General features: G+C 46.7%; 1 protein-coding gene across 1 annotated transcript in view; it reads left to right on the forward strand.

The window, feature by feature from the left end:
* Positions 1 to 15,708, forward strand: part of LOC124711219 (heat shock protein 70 B2-like) — a 136,149-nt gene that overhangs the window by 54,448 nt on the left and 65,993 nt on the right. The window contains exons 3-4 of the mRNA XM_047241179.1: positions 157 to 451; positions 10,339 to 10,622. Coding sequence (XP_047097135.1) covers positions 157 to 451; positions 10,339 to 10,622 — 579 coding nt within the window. The remainder of the gene's footprint in view (positions 1 to 156; positions 452 to 10,338; positions 10,623 to 15,708) is intronic.

A 15,708-nucleotide genomic window follows, 5' to 3' on the forward strand; every position in this document is an offset into this window, starting at 1 on the left:
TTACACATTTTGTTGTCTTCATGGAGCACTACGAGTGTACGAAGTTTACAGTAAATCCGCGTTCCAAACGTCGTGGCCTTCCCTTGTTAGAGTCTCTGTCCCGCGGAGCGTTCTCCACTAGTAACTGTTGCTGACTGGCGCGTTGGCGTGTCGCAGGTGGAGTACAAGGGCGAGACGAAGAGGTTCGCGCCCGAGGAGATCAGCTCGATGGTGCTGAGCAAGATGCGCGAGATCGCGAGCACGTACCTGGGCGCCGACGTGCGCGACGCGGTGATCACGGTGCCGGCCTACTTCAACGACGCGCAGCGCAGCGCCACCAAGGACGCGGGCGCCATTGCCGGCCTCAACGTGCTGCGCATCATCAACGAGCCCACCGCCGCCGCGCTCGCCTACGGGCTCGACAAGAACCTGCAGGGCGAGAAGAACGTGCTCATCTTCGACCTCGGCGGAGGTGGGTGGCTCAGGTCTTATCACGTAGTCCTCCAACCGGGTGGCGACACATCTGACGGTTCAATGTACCTTTTGGTTCAAATGGCTCTAAGCACTATGGGACTTAACATCTGAGGTCATCACTCCCATAGACTTAGAACTACCTAAACCTAACTAACCTAAGGACATCACACACATCCATGTCCGAGGCAGGATTCGAACCTGCGACCGTAGCAGCAGCGCGGCAATATATCTTTTACTTCGATATTCCTTCCTGTCTAGAACCGTTGGTAGTCACAATCTTCACAAGCCAGGCTGCATACAAATGGCAACTCTGAAAAACATTTTGAGTTGTGAATCTACATTTTCTTTCAGTACCACCAAAGCCAAAGTCCATGCAAGCTTCTAATACTGTGCAACAAGTAACCTTATACGCCGGACGAATCAAGGCCAAAAGATTGGTACATAATGTGAAGAACAATCAAACAATTTAAAATTAGAGATGGTAGTTCTAAGTCTAGGGGAGTGAACTGAGTGAAAGACCAAATCTGCAATAACTGTTTATTGTGTTTTCACCGTATGACGACCGGTTTCATACCCTGGAGGTATATCGACAGGTCATATCTGCATATAGACTGAGACTACACAAGTAAAAGCGCTAATAGTCAACATAGCCTAACCAACAATATAGACAGTAAAGAGATGTACTCAATAAACTAACACTTCATGTGCTACGAATTCCAAGGTGCAAGTGCGCATAAAAACATACCACTCCTCGGTGAAATGGCACAGTCATAAAGCCGACCCCGGACAGCACGTTACAGTCCACATATGATAGGATGAAACCTACGAGTACAAAATATTGTAGAATGAACGAACGTAAACGTAAAGTAAAACACAGCTCGCGGTGTCAGTAGAGTATAAAAAAGGAGAAACCTATCATCGTCAAAATCCGCGGGGGAGCAAAGAATTAAAAGACACACCATCATTGGGAGTCGTCGCCATATTAAAATATATTGGCAGGGGTCAAATAAAACTGCACACCACAGCGCTAGCCACACACTGAGTACTGTGAAGCCGAGCAAGCGCCACACCATCGCAGGTTGAAGATCGCGATGTCTAGCTGTAGAAACCAGATTAAAAGGACGCGCAGACTGGACCTTGGAAATCGCGGTAATATAATGGATCTCAGTGTCAAATAACGATCAAATACAAGAGACAGAAAATATTGACCATTACACTTACGAGAAGTAAAATACACTTTAAATTACTTACGGATAAGTACACTTGTAGGGTGAGGAATAAATGAAGATCAGATTCGCACCATACAGGATAGCTTTATACATCACAATGGGAAGGTGAATATGACACCTAACTTAATTCGCCGGTTATGAGCAAATTTGACTATCAGTATGTAAATCAAAACAGGGACGACACTCAATCGACAGTAATTAACACACCGTTCCTGTATAATACATGTCGATGAGCAGAAGGGGGAACAAGCAGCGAGAGGTGTTTTAGTTTGGAATTTCAGAGGGGCAAGCAGAGGCAAGGCTGCACTACAGGGGGTACCATGGAAACAACTTAAAGGGGAGTCCCAGGCAGAAAGTCAACGACCGATCTGGTGACTTAGATGGGGAGAGCGAGTATAATTGCCCATCTGAGGGAGGACAGGAAAGAAAGCTTTTTAAAAATGTGCTTCGGTATTCCAAATGGATATGAACAAAGCCAGTGACGCATTTTCGATCATGTGTCCAGCGAGTGCTACACATGTGAGAGAGTCAATGTACGCATTTAGGCATCTGGAACGGGCACAAAATGTCCGATAGGCGGAAACGTGCTAGGAAGTAGAAAAGAGCCAAAGTTTCGCCTCAATTTAATGGCAGTGACCTTGCGATTGGTAGACAGAGTTTCCACAATATAAGAGGAACGCTCCTATTGGTCGAAAAAAGCCATTACGTGAAGAACGAAAGAACCCAGGTGGGGAGACAGTTCAGCTATGAGTAAGACAAGACGGAAATTTCGGGGGACTCTTCTCTGAACTGGCGTCAAGTGCAGAACGGTGCGCATAATGCTCTGCAGACGCAGAGAAGAAATTTGGGTGAACACTGCTTTCACAGCGGCTGACATACAGCTAAAAATCAGCTGTAGCATCGTTTAGCTCCAACTGTGGAGAAACGAACCAGCCAATTAGTTAATTATTCTTGCAAGAACTGAGAGGCCGTTATAATATGCAAGCTGCTCCAACCATGCGCGTGTATATCGCCACATTCTAAGACTAGGGATGAGTACATGTTCTCTCGCATAATGAGAAACATAGGGAAAGCTTCTGCTGGAAAATTCAGCAAAGGTGTAATTAGTTTTATAGGAATTTCAGCGGAAGAGAGTGGGTAGCAGACAACGGCTCATTGCAGCTTAAGGTAAATACCGCATGCAGAGGCATAAACTTGTTGGTTCACCAGCTTGCAGCCACGAGTTTTCACCTTACCATAAGCAGTGGCTCTAACAGACCGTCATCTGTTGGATGAGCTTCACCGTAGTTTTTGAATGTGGCTGTTACTTTTCCCATCATTCAGGAGGTGAGGTTTTCAGTTTCCGAGCTGTATCATGTAATTTGTTTTTAAGCTGTCTGTAATAAACATTGCATGCTGCCGCGAGCTGCAGCACCGCACGCTACGAAGCCAGGCATATATTCGCCGGTCTCACAAGCGAAGGCAGAAACATGATATCAATTGATGGCTGAAGAGAGACGCCATAAAGTGGGAGCCGCCCAATAATTTGAAACAATTCATAGAATTCTAGGAGACTAAATTATTGTACCTAAACAGGTGTATTTTGCAAACTGATCATGATCTCAACCTCTATTTCTTATTCCTAGTCAATGTGCTGTTACTATGTATGACATTCATATTGAAACACTATTCGTATTTCTTAGTTGTCGTTTATAGTTCCCCCACCTCCCTCCCCTTAGGTGGCTGGTAGCTTTCATGATGTCGTTCCTCACTCTCTGATGAAAACAGTTAATTTATATGAGTAAAAATAATGATATTAATCTCGATGAGATTATGATGTGTGTGTTCTTGATGCTGTGGGTCCGTGGTAACATTTGGTAGACGAAGGATTTGAAAGCAGATGGGGCTGGAGAAGATATTGATATAGAAAGGATATGGGATAAGTATTGGGAAGAATCAAGAGACGGGATTCAGGTGGTAGCAGGTGGATAGGCATGCAGGAAAAGGGTTGGCTACAGCCTTCATATGCAAATGGAAAAAGTAGAATAGGCTGCAGCTTATAGGACGCTTAGGTCTCAGGAATTATTTCATGGTCCGGGGAGGAATTTCAAAATCATTACTTTAGAAACGGACGTGGAGCGGCTGGAAATATAAAGATGATAGAATGTGGTGACAGGTGCAGCAGCAAACCAGAGTTCTCAAGCATGGCAGGTACAGCGGTATTTAGGATTCCACACTGCGGCAGATGCAGGACTTGTGAAAGTATTCCATATGCTTAAGATGTGGAAACCTTATCAGCTGGTGCAGGATACAGGTAATGAAGGGTAGAAGAAGACTGAGGCAGAGAATACGACAGACAGTGGTTTGTCGGGCGTGGTAAAACTTAACAATCTGTACTTGTTGGATAACCCATACGTGAGTAAGTACAAGGTGTTCCAAAATGATCCGTACGTCTTTGATAACAAATATTTCAGAAGTGGTGACAGACAGAAAGGTGCAGTTTGCAGCGTAATGTTCACACACACTTAATGTTTCAGTTTCCGTTTATCAGACTTAAACATGTGCGCCATCTATAACGTGCACGGCATCTAAGTGATATTCCAGTAGCCGGCCGGGGTGGCCGAGCGGTTCTAGGCCCCTCTTGTCTAGAACCGCGCGACAGCTACGGTCGCAGGTTCGAGTCCTGCCTCGGGCATGGATGTGTGTGATGTCCTTAAGTTAGTTAGGTTTAAGTAGTTCTCAGTTCTAGGCGACTGATGACCTCAGAAGTTAAGTCCCATAGTGCCCAGAGCCATTTGAACCATTTTTGATATTCCAGTTTCTCCCACGTCCGGCCTTGCATGTTCTCATTAATGTGTGTAATTAATGCTCTAACTAAAGCAAGCTTCGTTCGTGAACATGATCAGTTTCAGATAGTCTGGTTCATCATAGATAAGATTCAGAATCTCAACTGCAAATGCTTTGCAGTTTGGCCGGTCATCAGTTTGAAGCATACAGCAGCTGCACCTAGTAGGCATGAAGCATCAGTCTCGTGTAGCTCCTGAGAACTGTGGTTGGTTGTAGCTGCACCTGTCCAGACACTTGAAGAGTTGGCTTGATTGGGCTCCAGAGAAATACCTGTTGCACCCGTTCCACAATTGAATTGCTCCTGTTTGGGTGGCCAAATATCGTCGTCTTCATGAGATTTTCCGATTCCTTGAACCCAGGGTACCATTTCTGATGGTAAGACGTGATGGGGCTGTGCTTCTGTAACGTGTCTGGAAGTACTACTGGACCTGGGTGTCAGTTTTGGTCTCTGTCAACCATTCCAAACACTGTGCCATCTGTTTGGGGGGGGGGGGGGGAGGGGAAGGGGGCATTTTTGTCAATAACTAACGTAAAAAAGTTCTATCTATCTAACCCCATTCCTGAAATACATATGCTCTATATTTTTAGATTTCCAGAAGGGTTTTGACACATATACACCAAATAAATTAGTAAGAGTTGGTACTGATCACCCTTGGTACACAAAACAGGTCAGAACGCTGTGGTAGATGCAACGAAAAAAGCATTCCAAATTTCAAAGAACACAAAATCTCTAATATTGGTGACGTTTTACAAATACTCGAAATTTATCGCGAACTTCTATGCGAGATGCTTTTAATAATTTCTCCAACGAAACACTCTCTCTTGAAACATGGCTGAAAAATTCAAAGAGATTCTGGTCATATGTTAAGTACACCTGCGGGAAGATACAGTCAGTAACTTCACCGTGCAATAACAATGGTGATGTTACGAATAACAGTGTCACCAAAGCAGAGTTACTAAGCATAGTTTTCCGAAATTCCTTCACCAAAGAAGACGAAGAAAATATTCCAGAATTCGAATCATGAACGTCTGCCAACATGAGTAACTTAGAAGTAGATATCATCGGTGTAGCGAAGCACCTTAAGTCAATAAAGGCAACGCCTCCGGCCCAGATTGCATAGCACTCAGGTTCGTTTCAGACTATGCTGATACAATACCTCCACACTTAGCAATCAAATACAAGTTTCAGCTAGTAATAGCGAATACCCTGTTCAAGAATCACAAGAGGAGGAGGTATACTTGGAAAAGGCCGGGAGATACGGGAAGATTTCAATTAGATTACATTATGGTCAGACAGAGATTCCGAAATCAGATACTGGACTGTAAGACGTACCCAGGAGCAGATATAGACTCAGATCACAATATAGTAGTGATGAAGAGTAGGCTGAAGTTCAAGACATTAGTCAGGAAGAATCAATACTCAAAGAAGTGGGATACGGAAGTACTAAGGAATGACGAGATACGTTTGAAGTTCTCTAACGCTATAGATACAGCAATAAGGAATAGCGTAGTAGGCAGTACAGTTGAAGAGGAATGGACATCTCTAAAAAGGGCCATCACAGAAGTTGGGAAGGAAAACATAGGTACAAAGAAGGTAGCTGCGAAGAAACCATTGGTAACAGAAGAAGTACTTCAGTTGATTGATGAAAGGAGGAAGTACAAACATGTTCCGGAAAAATCAGGAATACAGAAATACAAGTCGCTGAGGAATGAAATAAACAGTAAGTGCAGGGAAGCTAAGACGAAATGGCTGCAGGAAAAATGTGAAGACATGGAAAAAGATATGATTGTCGGAAGGACAGACTCAGCATACAGGAAAGTCAAAACAACCTTTGGTGACATTAAAAGCAACGGTGGTAACATTAAGAGTGCAACGTGAATTCCACAGTTAAATGCAGAGGAGAGAGCAGATAGGTGGAAAGAATACATTGAAAGTCTCTATGAGGGTGAAGAGTTGTCTGATGTGATAGAAGGAGAAACAGGAGTCGATTTAGAAGAGATAGGGGATCCAGTATTAGAATCGGAATTTAAAAGAGCTTTGGAGGACTTACGGTCAAATAAGGCAGAAGGGATAGATAACATTCCATCAGAATTTCAAAAATCATTGGGGGAAGTGGCAACAAAACGGCTATTCACGTTGGTGTGTAGAATATATGAGTCTGGCGACATACCATCTGACTTTCGGAAAAGCATCATCCACACAATTACGAAGACGGCAAGAGCTGACAAGTGCGAGAATTATCGCACAATCAGCTTAACAGCTCATGCATCAAAGCTGCTTACAAGAATAATATACAGAAGAATGGAAAAGAAAACTGAAAATGCGCTAGGTGACGATCAATTTGGCTTTAGGAAAAGTAAAGGGACGAGAGAGGCAATTTTGACGTTACGGCTAATAATGGAAGCAAGGCTAAAGAAAAATCAAGACACTTTCATAGGGTTTGTCGACCTGGAAAAAGCGTTCGACAATATAAAATGGTGCAAGCTGTTCGAGATTATGAAAAAAGTGGGGGTAAGCTATAGGGAGAAACGGGTCATATACAATATGTACAACAACCAAGAGGGAATAATAAGAGTGGACGATCAAGAACGAAGTGCTCGTATTAAGAAGGGTGTAAGACAAGGCTGTAGCCTTTCGCCCCTACTCTTCAATCTGTACATCGAGGAAGCAATGATGGAAATAAAAGAAAGGTTCAGGAGTGGAATTAAAATACAAGGTGAAAGGATATCAATGACACGATTCGCTGATGACATTTCTATCCTGAGTGAAAGTGAAGAAGAATTAAATGATCTGCTGTACGGAATGAACAGTCTAATGAGTACACAGTATGGTTTGAGAGTAAATCGGAGAAAGACGAAGGTAATGAGAAGTAGTAGAAATGAGAACAGCGAGAAACTTAACATCAGGATTGATGGTCACGAAGTCAATGAAATTAAGGAATTCTGCTACCTACGCAGTAAAATAACCAATGACGGACGGAGCAAGGAGGACATCAAAAGCAGACTCGCTATGGCAAAAAAGGCATTTCTGGCCAAGAGAAGTCTACTAATATCAAATACCGGCCTTAATATGAGGAAGAAATTTCTGAGGATGTACGTCTGGAGTACAGCATTGTATGGTAGTGAAACATGGACTGTGGGAAAACCGGAACAGAAGAGAATCGAAGCATTTGAGATGTGGTGCTATAGACGAATGTTGAAAATTAGGTGGAGTGATAAGGTAAGGAATGGGAAGGTTCTATGCAGAATCGGAGAGGAAAGGAATATGTGGAAAACACTGATAAGGAGAAGGGACAGGATGATAGGACATATGCTAAGACATGAGGGAATGACTTCCATGGTACTAGAGGGAGCTGTAGAGGGCAAAAACTGTAGAGGAAGACAGAGATTGGAATACGTCAAGCAAATAATTGACGACGTAGGTTGCAAGTGCTACTCTGAGATGAAAAGGTTAGCACAGGAAAGGAATTCGTGGCGGCCCGCATCAAACCAGTCAGTAGACTGATGACCAAAAAAAAAAGAAAAAAAACAACCGCTTGCTCTTCGAAAGATACGTGTCTTAAGAGAGGAAAACTGCACAAGTCACACCAATACCAAAGACATGAAGTAGGAGTAGTCCGCAAAAATACAGACCCATATCACTAACGACGATATGCAGTAGAATTTTAGAACATATACTGTGTTTGAACATTATGAGTTACTTCGAAGAAAACGATTTACCGACGAACAGGCAACACGTATTGATAAAATACAGCTTTAGTGAAACACAACTAGCTCTTTAATGTCACGAAGTAATGAGTGCAATGGGTGCTATCGAAAGGAGACGTCAAACGGATTCAATATTTTTAGGTTTCCAGAAAGTTTTTGACACGGTTCCTCACAAGATTCTTGTTATAAAATGGCCTGCCTATGCAGTATCGGTTCAGTTGTGTGACTTGATTCACGATTTCTGTTAGAAGGGTCACAGTTCATAATAATCGACGGAAGATTATAGAGTAAAATAGAAGTAATATCTGGTGTTCCACAAGGAAGTGTTACAAACCTTCTGCTGTTCCTGATCTACATATACGGTTTAAGAGACAGTCTGATCAGCTCACTTGGATTGCTTGCAGATGATGCTGTCATTTACCGCCTTGTAAAGTCATCAGATGATGAAAACCAATTGAAAAATTGATTTAGACAAGATATTTCTATGGTAAAAAATGGCAGTTAACTCTAAACAATGAAAATTGCGAAGTAATTTACAAGAGCACTAAAAGGAATCTGCTATAATTCGGTTACACGATAAATTACACGAATTTGAAGGCTGTAAATTCAAGTAAATGCTTGGGGATTCCAATTACAAATAATATAAATTGGAAAAATCAGATAGGTAATGTTGTGGGGAAAGCAAACCAAAGACTGCGATTTACTGGCAGAACGCCTGGAAAGTGGAACATGTCTACTAAAATGACTACTTATATAAGGGTTGCCCAGAAAGTAATGGACCGAATTTTTTCTACAACAATTCTTTATTGAACATAATGTGAATTACACACATGAAAGAAAGGTATCTTATCTACACACCCTATTTTTTCACGTAATCTCCGTCCCGTTCTATGGCCTTGCTCCAGTGCTACACAAGGGCGTGTATGCCCTGTCGGTACCAATCTTTGTTCTGGTGGCGGAGCCAGTGCTTCTCTGTGTGAATCACGTCCTCATCATCCTCAAAATGTCTTCCACGAATGGTATCCTTTAATGGCAAGTGACAACATCAGCTTGCTGCATGTCAGGTGTGACAGCCGTGGATGGTCTCCCCGATCGCTGCAAATCGTGGAGCTCCGCCGAACCGCCTTATGATGACCTCACCCTCCGTGGCCAGCGACTCAATGTACATCCGTCGACAGCAGATGCTCCGTAGAGTTTACACAAACATTTGTGAATATTCTGCACAGTTTCTTTCTCTGCAGTAAGAAATACAATGATGGCACTTTGCTTGTAACGTATCGGTTCCAGGCGCTTCAGTCTGGAACTCCGCGACCGCTACGGTCGCAGGTTCGAATCCTGCCTCGGGCATGGATGTGTGTGGTGTCCTTAGGTTAGTTAGGTTTAAGTAGTTCTAAGTTCTAGGGGACTGATGACCTCAGAAGTTTAGTCCCATAGTGCTGAGAGCCATTTTGAAGCTTGTAACGTACATCACCTATAGATGCCATTTTGAAACTGTCCTGCAGCTATGCTATCTGTCGGAAGTGACGGGAACTTGGCGCGCTCACTCAGTAGACTTCAAATAATACGTACGAAACGTTTCGCATTCGTAGCCTTGTTTTCGGCTGAGGAAAAAATGCAGTGGATTACTTTCTGGACAACCCTCATACTACACCTGTCCGCTCTCCTCTGGAGTGTGATGTGGGCTCTGCATCAGATACGATTGACGGAGGACATCGAAAAAGTTAAGAAGGGCAGCTCGTTTTGTATTATCGAGATACAGGGTAGATAATGCCACGAATATGATACTCGAATTGGGGAGTGAAATCTTTCAAACGAAGGGTTTTTTCGTTGCAACAGTGTCTTCTCATAAAATTTCAATCACCAACTGTCTTCGGACTGTGAAAAAAGTTGATTGGGTCCTCCTACATAGGGAGGAATAACCGTCATAATAAATGTAGAGAAATCAGATCTCACACTGAAAGATTTAAATGATAATTTTACTTGCGCGGTGTTCGAGAGGGGAACGGTAGAGAAATAGCTTGAAGGTGGTTCGATGAACCCTCTGCGAGGCACTTAATTGTGAACTGCAGAGCAACGGAGCAGAGTGAGTTGATGGAGGGCAGTTTTTCTCAAACTGTTGCAGGCACTTTTGACGTGTCGGTGCTGGCCATCTCGGAAGGGTCGCTGTTCGAGGTGAAGTCGACGGCGGGTGATACGCACCTGGGCGGCGAGGACTTCGACAACCGGCTGGTGCAGCACCTGGCGGAAGAGTTCCAGCGCAAGCACCGCAAGGACATGCGCGCCAACGCGCGCGCGCTGCGCCGCCTGCGCACCGCCGCCGAGCGCGCCAAGCGGACGCTCTCGTCCAGCACCGAGGCCAGCCTCGAGATAGACGCCCTGCACGACGGCGTCGACTTCTACGCCAAGGTGCGCCGAACTGCCACATTGCCGACTGCTAACCGACACACTGAGCGTCTTCGCAAACATAATGGCTCGATTAATACTTGACTAATTTATTTATTCGTACCGGTTAATCATTACTAGTCGAACTGCTTGTGAAGTGTCAACACTGTCTCGATAGTTGGCTACACTGCATTTTATCGGAAAGCTGAGCTCTGCTGCATGCTCGTGCATCAGTTCTGGTAAACTCGTATTGTTGAGCTGTTACAACAGTGGGCTAGTTTGCATTAGAACTGAGAATTGATACTGTGGAGTATTACATGAAGACGAACTCCATCAAGGAATGTAAAATAAATGTTTCAAGGGAAGTACGCTGGTAGGAAACTGCCCACTATTCAAGATCTGTACAAGAAATGGAGGGGTGGAGGATCCGTTCAGAGTGTGTGGAGGAATAGGCGACCGACAGTGAGGACCCCTGAAACAATAGGCAATAGACAAAATTCACACCGAGCGAGGTGGCGCAGTGGTTAGCACACTGGACTCGCATTCGGGAGGGCGACGGTTCAATCCTGTCTCCGGCCATCCTGATTTAGGTTTTCCGTGATTTCCCTAAATCGCTTCAGGCAAATGCCAGGATGGTTCCTTTGAAAGGGCACGGCCGATTTCCTTCCCCATCCTTCCCTCACCCGAGCTTGCGCTCCGTCTCTAATGACCTCGTTGTCGACGGGACGTTAAACACTAATATCCTCCTCCTCCTCTTCCACAAAATTCACATGGACATTACAGTAAATCCCCTCAAGCCGGTAAGGAGGTTATCGCAGTAGGTTGCTGCATCTCGTACAACATGTCATCGTGTACTAAAGGATATGAAATTAAAATTACAATGAAATGAATACCCCTAGCTGCATACAGGCGTTGATATAAGTCAACGGGGACAGTTGAAAATGTGTGCCCCGACCGGGACTCGAAGTCGGGATCTCCTGCTTACATGGCAGACCCTCTGTCCATCTTTATTTTCGGTATTGTTCCTTGCGTTTGGTCTGGGTGGACGTCACAAGACATCCGTTGAAGTTGATCGTTGATTCCTTTATTCAGTTTTTTATTACAGAGGGCGAGGAGCCCTCTGACCAAACACGCTGAGCTACCGTGCCGGCATCCATCTGAGCCACCGAGGACACAGAGGATAGTGCGACTGCAGGGACTTATCTCTGGCACGCCTCCCGTGAGATCCACATTCCCAACTTATTGTCCCGCACTATATTCATAGTGCCCCTGCCCATTATACTCATTACTTGCGGCTTTTTGCCGATTTCCGTAAGAGTTCGGGCACTGTTTGTGCATCCGCACAGAAGAAGATGGTAAAATGGCCGGTGAGCCTTAACTATATATTAAATTAAAGGTCTATTGTGTGAGTTGGTGCCAGAGTTGAAATTTGGGGATCAGGGAACAAGAGTTCATTACTGTAATCAATTGCTAACGGTTAGCTGGAACTCTTGTCCGCCTCTGGTAGCTGAGTGCTCGGGAGCGCCGTGGTCCCGTGGTTAGCATGAGCAGCTACTGAACGAGAGGTCCTTGGTTCAAGTCTTCCCTCGAATGAAAAGTTTATTTTCACAGTCTGCCGCCGGCAGTGCTGCGAGGCGGTCACGCGCCAGAACGCTGCGGGCGAGGTGCTCACCGTGTGTTTGTGTTTACTTCGGCCGCTGTTAAGTGCCGTTTTCCCTTCTAGACTACCATGGCGCACAACTATCGGAAGAAGACATTACGTTTCAACTTTTGTTCCGACTTCGCCCGACCCAAGGCCCTGGAGGTAGAACGATTTATACGCGATGAAGTTAAAATACCACCAACGGATCTAATTGGTAACCACTTGTCCATAGTTAGCAGTACCGTCTACGTCAAAATGATCAACGATGCGGCGTGCGACAAGGTGCTTCAAGCGGCAAAACGGGGACTGCACTTCTGCCATTCCGACGGCAACGTCGGACCCGTTACCGTCGATCACGAAGGTCTCGGCACACGGACGATAAGGATCTTCGAACTGCCGTTCGAACTACCTGCAGACGTCATCATCGAAGCGCTCCGTCCCTATGGCAACGTTCTGGAACATGTTGCCGAACGATGGGTACAATTTCAAACCTATCCCGTTTTAAACGGTGTTAGACAGGTCCGCATCGAGTTGCAGAAACACGTGCCTTCCTATCTACGTATCGGAGGCTGCCGTGCCATTATAATGTACGACGGCCAACCCCGGACCTGTTCCGGTTGCGGGAAAGGTCACCTACGGTCTGAATGCATTCAACGACGTGTCGCGCAGCTCCCGTTGTCGGAAGTGTCCGTCACACCCACGATGACCGCCCTACCGGTCACTTACGCAGCGGCTATTGCCAAGTCTACAGTTTCGTCCAGTCCGTCGCCCGGTCCTTCCGATCGGCACGTCCCACCGTCCCAGTCACCTATGGACGGTGCGGACGTCCCACCTGACAACCTTGCCGCCGAACAGGTTCCCACACCGGACGCTGAGGAGAACAGTACTTCTTCACAACACCTGTTTGACAATTTCATTGTACCCACCGACGCCTTCGAACCAGGTTGACGCTCCTCCTTGCCGTCGTCCGACACTGAGGAACACGTGCGCAAACAACGCTCGCCACGTAGGTGCAAACGCCGCCGCCGTTCACCCACGGGCTCTCAAAGCGTCGCGACCCGCGACGACGAAGACGACACCCAACCAGCTGACATTTCCACGCAGAGGTTGGCGGACAACTTTCACGATGAACAAGACGTTTCGCAGGACGGGACCACCATGGGGTCGCCACGCACAATGTAACGAACGGTGCGCAGGTTGGGACGCCTGTCTCCCCGCCGACAACTCCAGATCTCTCCCACCACGACACAATTCCCATGGACATTGGACAGTCCCACGGCACAAGGGCATGGGCCGACGACGTTGAGGAAGATACGCCCCCTCCTCCGGATGAATTGCCTCCGCCGGACAAGACTGCCTGTTAACATCAAAAGGGAGGCACTGCAGCTGATGGGACGGGACTTCCTGTCGGTGCCCTCTTCATACTCCCCTTGGCGATGGTCGATGCGCGTCCTCCACCACTGAAACTAACGTACTGGTTCGCCACACTGAACATCAACATGATCGGCACTGCACCCAAGCTGCAACTCCTCTGTGACATGCTTCGGGCCTCTGACGTCGACGTCGCCATTCTTCAGGAAGTACGCGTTGCCTCACTACCACCAGTTTACGGCTACGACTCATACACGCCCACATGTGATCAATCAGGTCGACGTCGCCCTTCTTCAGGAAGTACGCGTTGCCACACTACCACCAGTTTACGGCTACGACTCATAACACGTCCACATGTGATCAATCAGGGCGTGGAGTGGCTTTCTACATACGCGAAGGAATCCCACTCAAGGACACAACAATCCTTCCCTGTGGAAGGGGCATGGCTGTTACCATCATCGACACGCGCGTCATCAATATCTACGCTCCGTCTGGCTCCACAAACCGTCGGCAGCGGTCCACTTTCTTCGGACATGACGTGGCGCCCCTGTTTTCTGGACGCTATGATCGCCTTATCACGGGAGGCGATTTCAACTGCGTCCTCCATCCGCGAGACCAAATGCCTGGTTATTCGCCATGCCCGGCGCTGCTCACCTTAATCGAAGATTTTCATCTAGTGGACGTTTGGGAGAAAATTCATGGCAATACCCCCGGTTTTACCCATTATACAGCACATTCTGCGAGCAGACTGGACCGGTTTTATGTCTGTGCCCACCTTGGCAATGAAGTCGCCCAAGCTGAACGATGGCCCCTTGCATTTTCGGATCACTGCGCCGTCATTTGCTCCCTGGCTCTGCCACCTCAGTCATTGTGGCGCAGCAAAGGTTACTGGAAGCTTAATACCTCCCTCCTTAATGGTCCACACTGCCGACAGTGTATTGCCACTACATGGGCGTCTTGCGAAAGACGTCTCCCGCAGTACACATCCACGTTCCATTGGTGGCTCAAATGTGCCAAACCTGCGATCAGAAAGGTCTTCATGCAATGTGGCAAGGAAGCAGCAGCATGGCATCGAGACACCACAAATTTTCACTACGCCGTCCTCCGTGAGCTCGATGCGCTCCCTCCATCGCCTGACACCCATAGGGAACGACAGCATACTAAAGCTCGTCTCCTCTCTCTCCAACGTGGACGACTGCATGGTGTTGTGGTGCGTTCCCGACGACAAGACCTCCTCCACGACGAAACCCCATCCACAATCCATGCCGCATCCGACCATAGTCGTCGACGTCGACTTTTCGTCCCCAACATCACTACATCCGATGGTGTTCACCACACAACACAGGCGGCAATGCTGTCTGCCTTTGCTGAACATTATCGCCAATTTTATGATGATGAACCGATGGCAACGCCAGTTCCTGATGATCTCCGTCCTTCCTCTGATCGGACCCTCACCGTAGCGGAGTCAACGTCCATGATGTCTGCAATCACCGCAGAAGAGGTGGTAGATGCGATCAACAAACGGGCCAAGAACAAATCACCAGGACCGGATGGTCTCCCAGTGGAGTTTTACCAGGCGTTCACCACGTTAATGCTTCCTCGCAGGACGGAAATGCTTCGGGAACTCTTTACTCCGTCCTTCCCAATTCCACCTGAATTCGTCACTGGCATTCTTCTACCTGTGCCTAAGCCAAAGGGAGGGTCTCATGTCTCTGCATATCGCCCCCTTACACTACTGAATACAGACTACAAAATCTACGCACGCCTCTTAGCAGCGCGCATACGCACCGTCTTACCCATGGTCCTTTCACCAGAGCAGACTGCACGTGGTTGTGGGGCCACCTTACAAACAGCCCTAGGAGAATGCCGTGACCTCACCGCACTGGCGTCGGCTTGTCGCCTTCATGCAGCACTGGTATCCGTCGATTTCACGAGTGCCTTTGATTGCGTTCGACACCCATTCCTCCTCATGGTGGCGACACGTATGGGTTCCCATTACTTTTTGTCGATGCCATTCGCCGGTTACTACTTCCCGCGGTCTCGATGGTACAAGTCAATGGGAGGCTTGTAGGACCGATTCCTATACGCCGCTCTGTG

Source organism: Schistocerca piceifrons, chromosome 1 (assembly GCF_021461385.2).
Source record: "Schistocerca piceifrons isolate TAMUIC-IGC-003096 chromosome 1, iqSchPice1.1, whole genome shotgun sequence".
NCBI lineage: Eukaryota > Metazoa > Arthropoda > Insecta > Orthoptera > Acrididae > Schistocerca > Schistocerca piceifrons.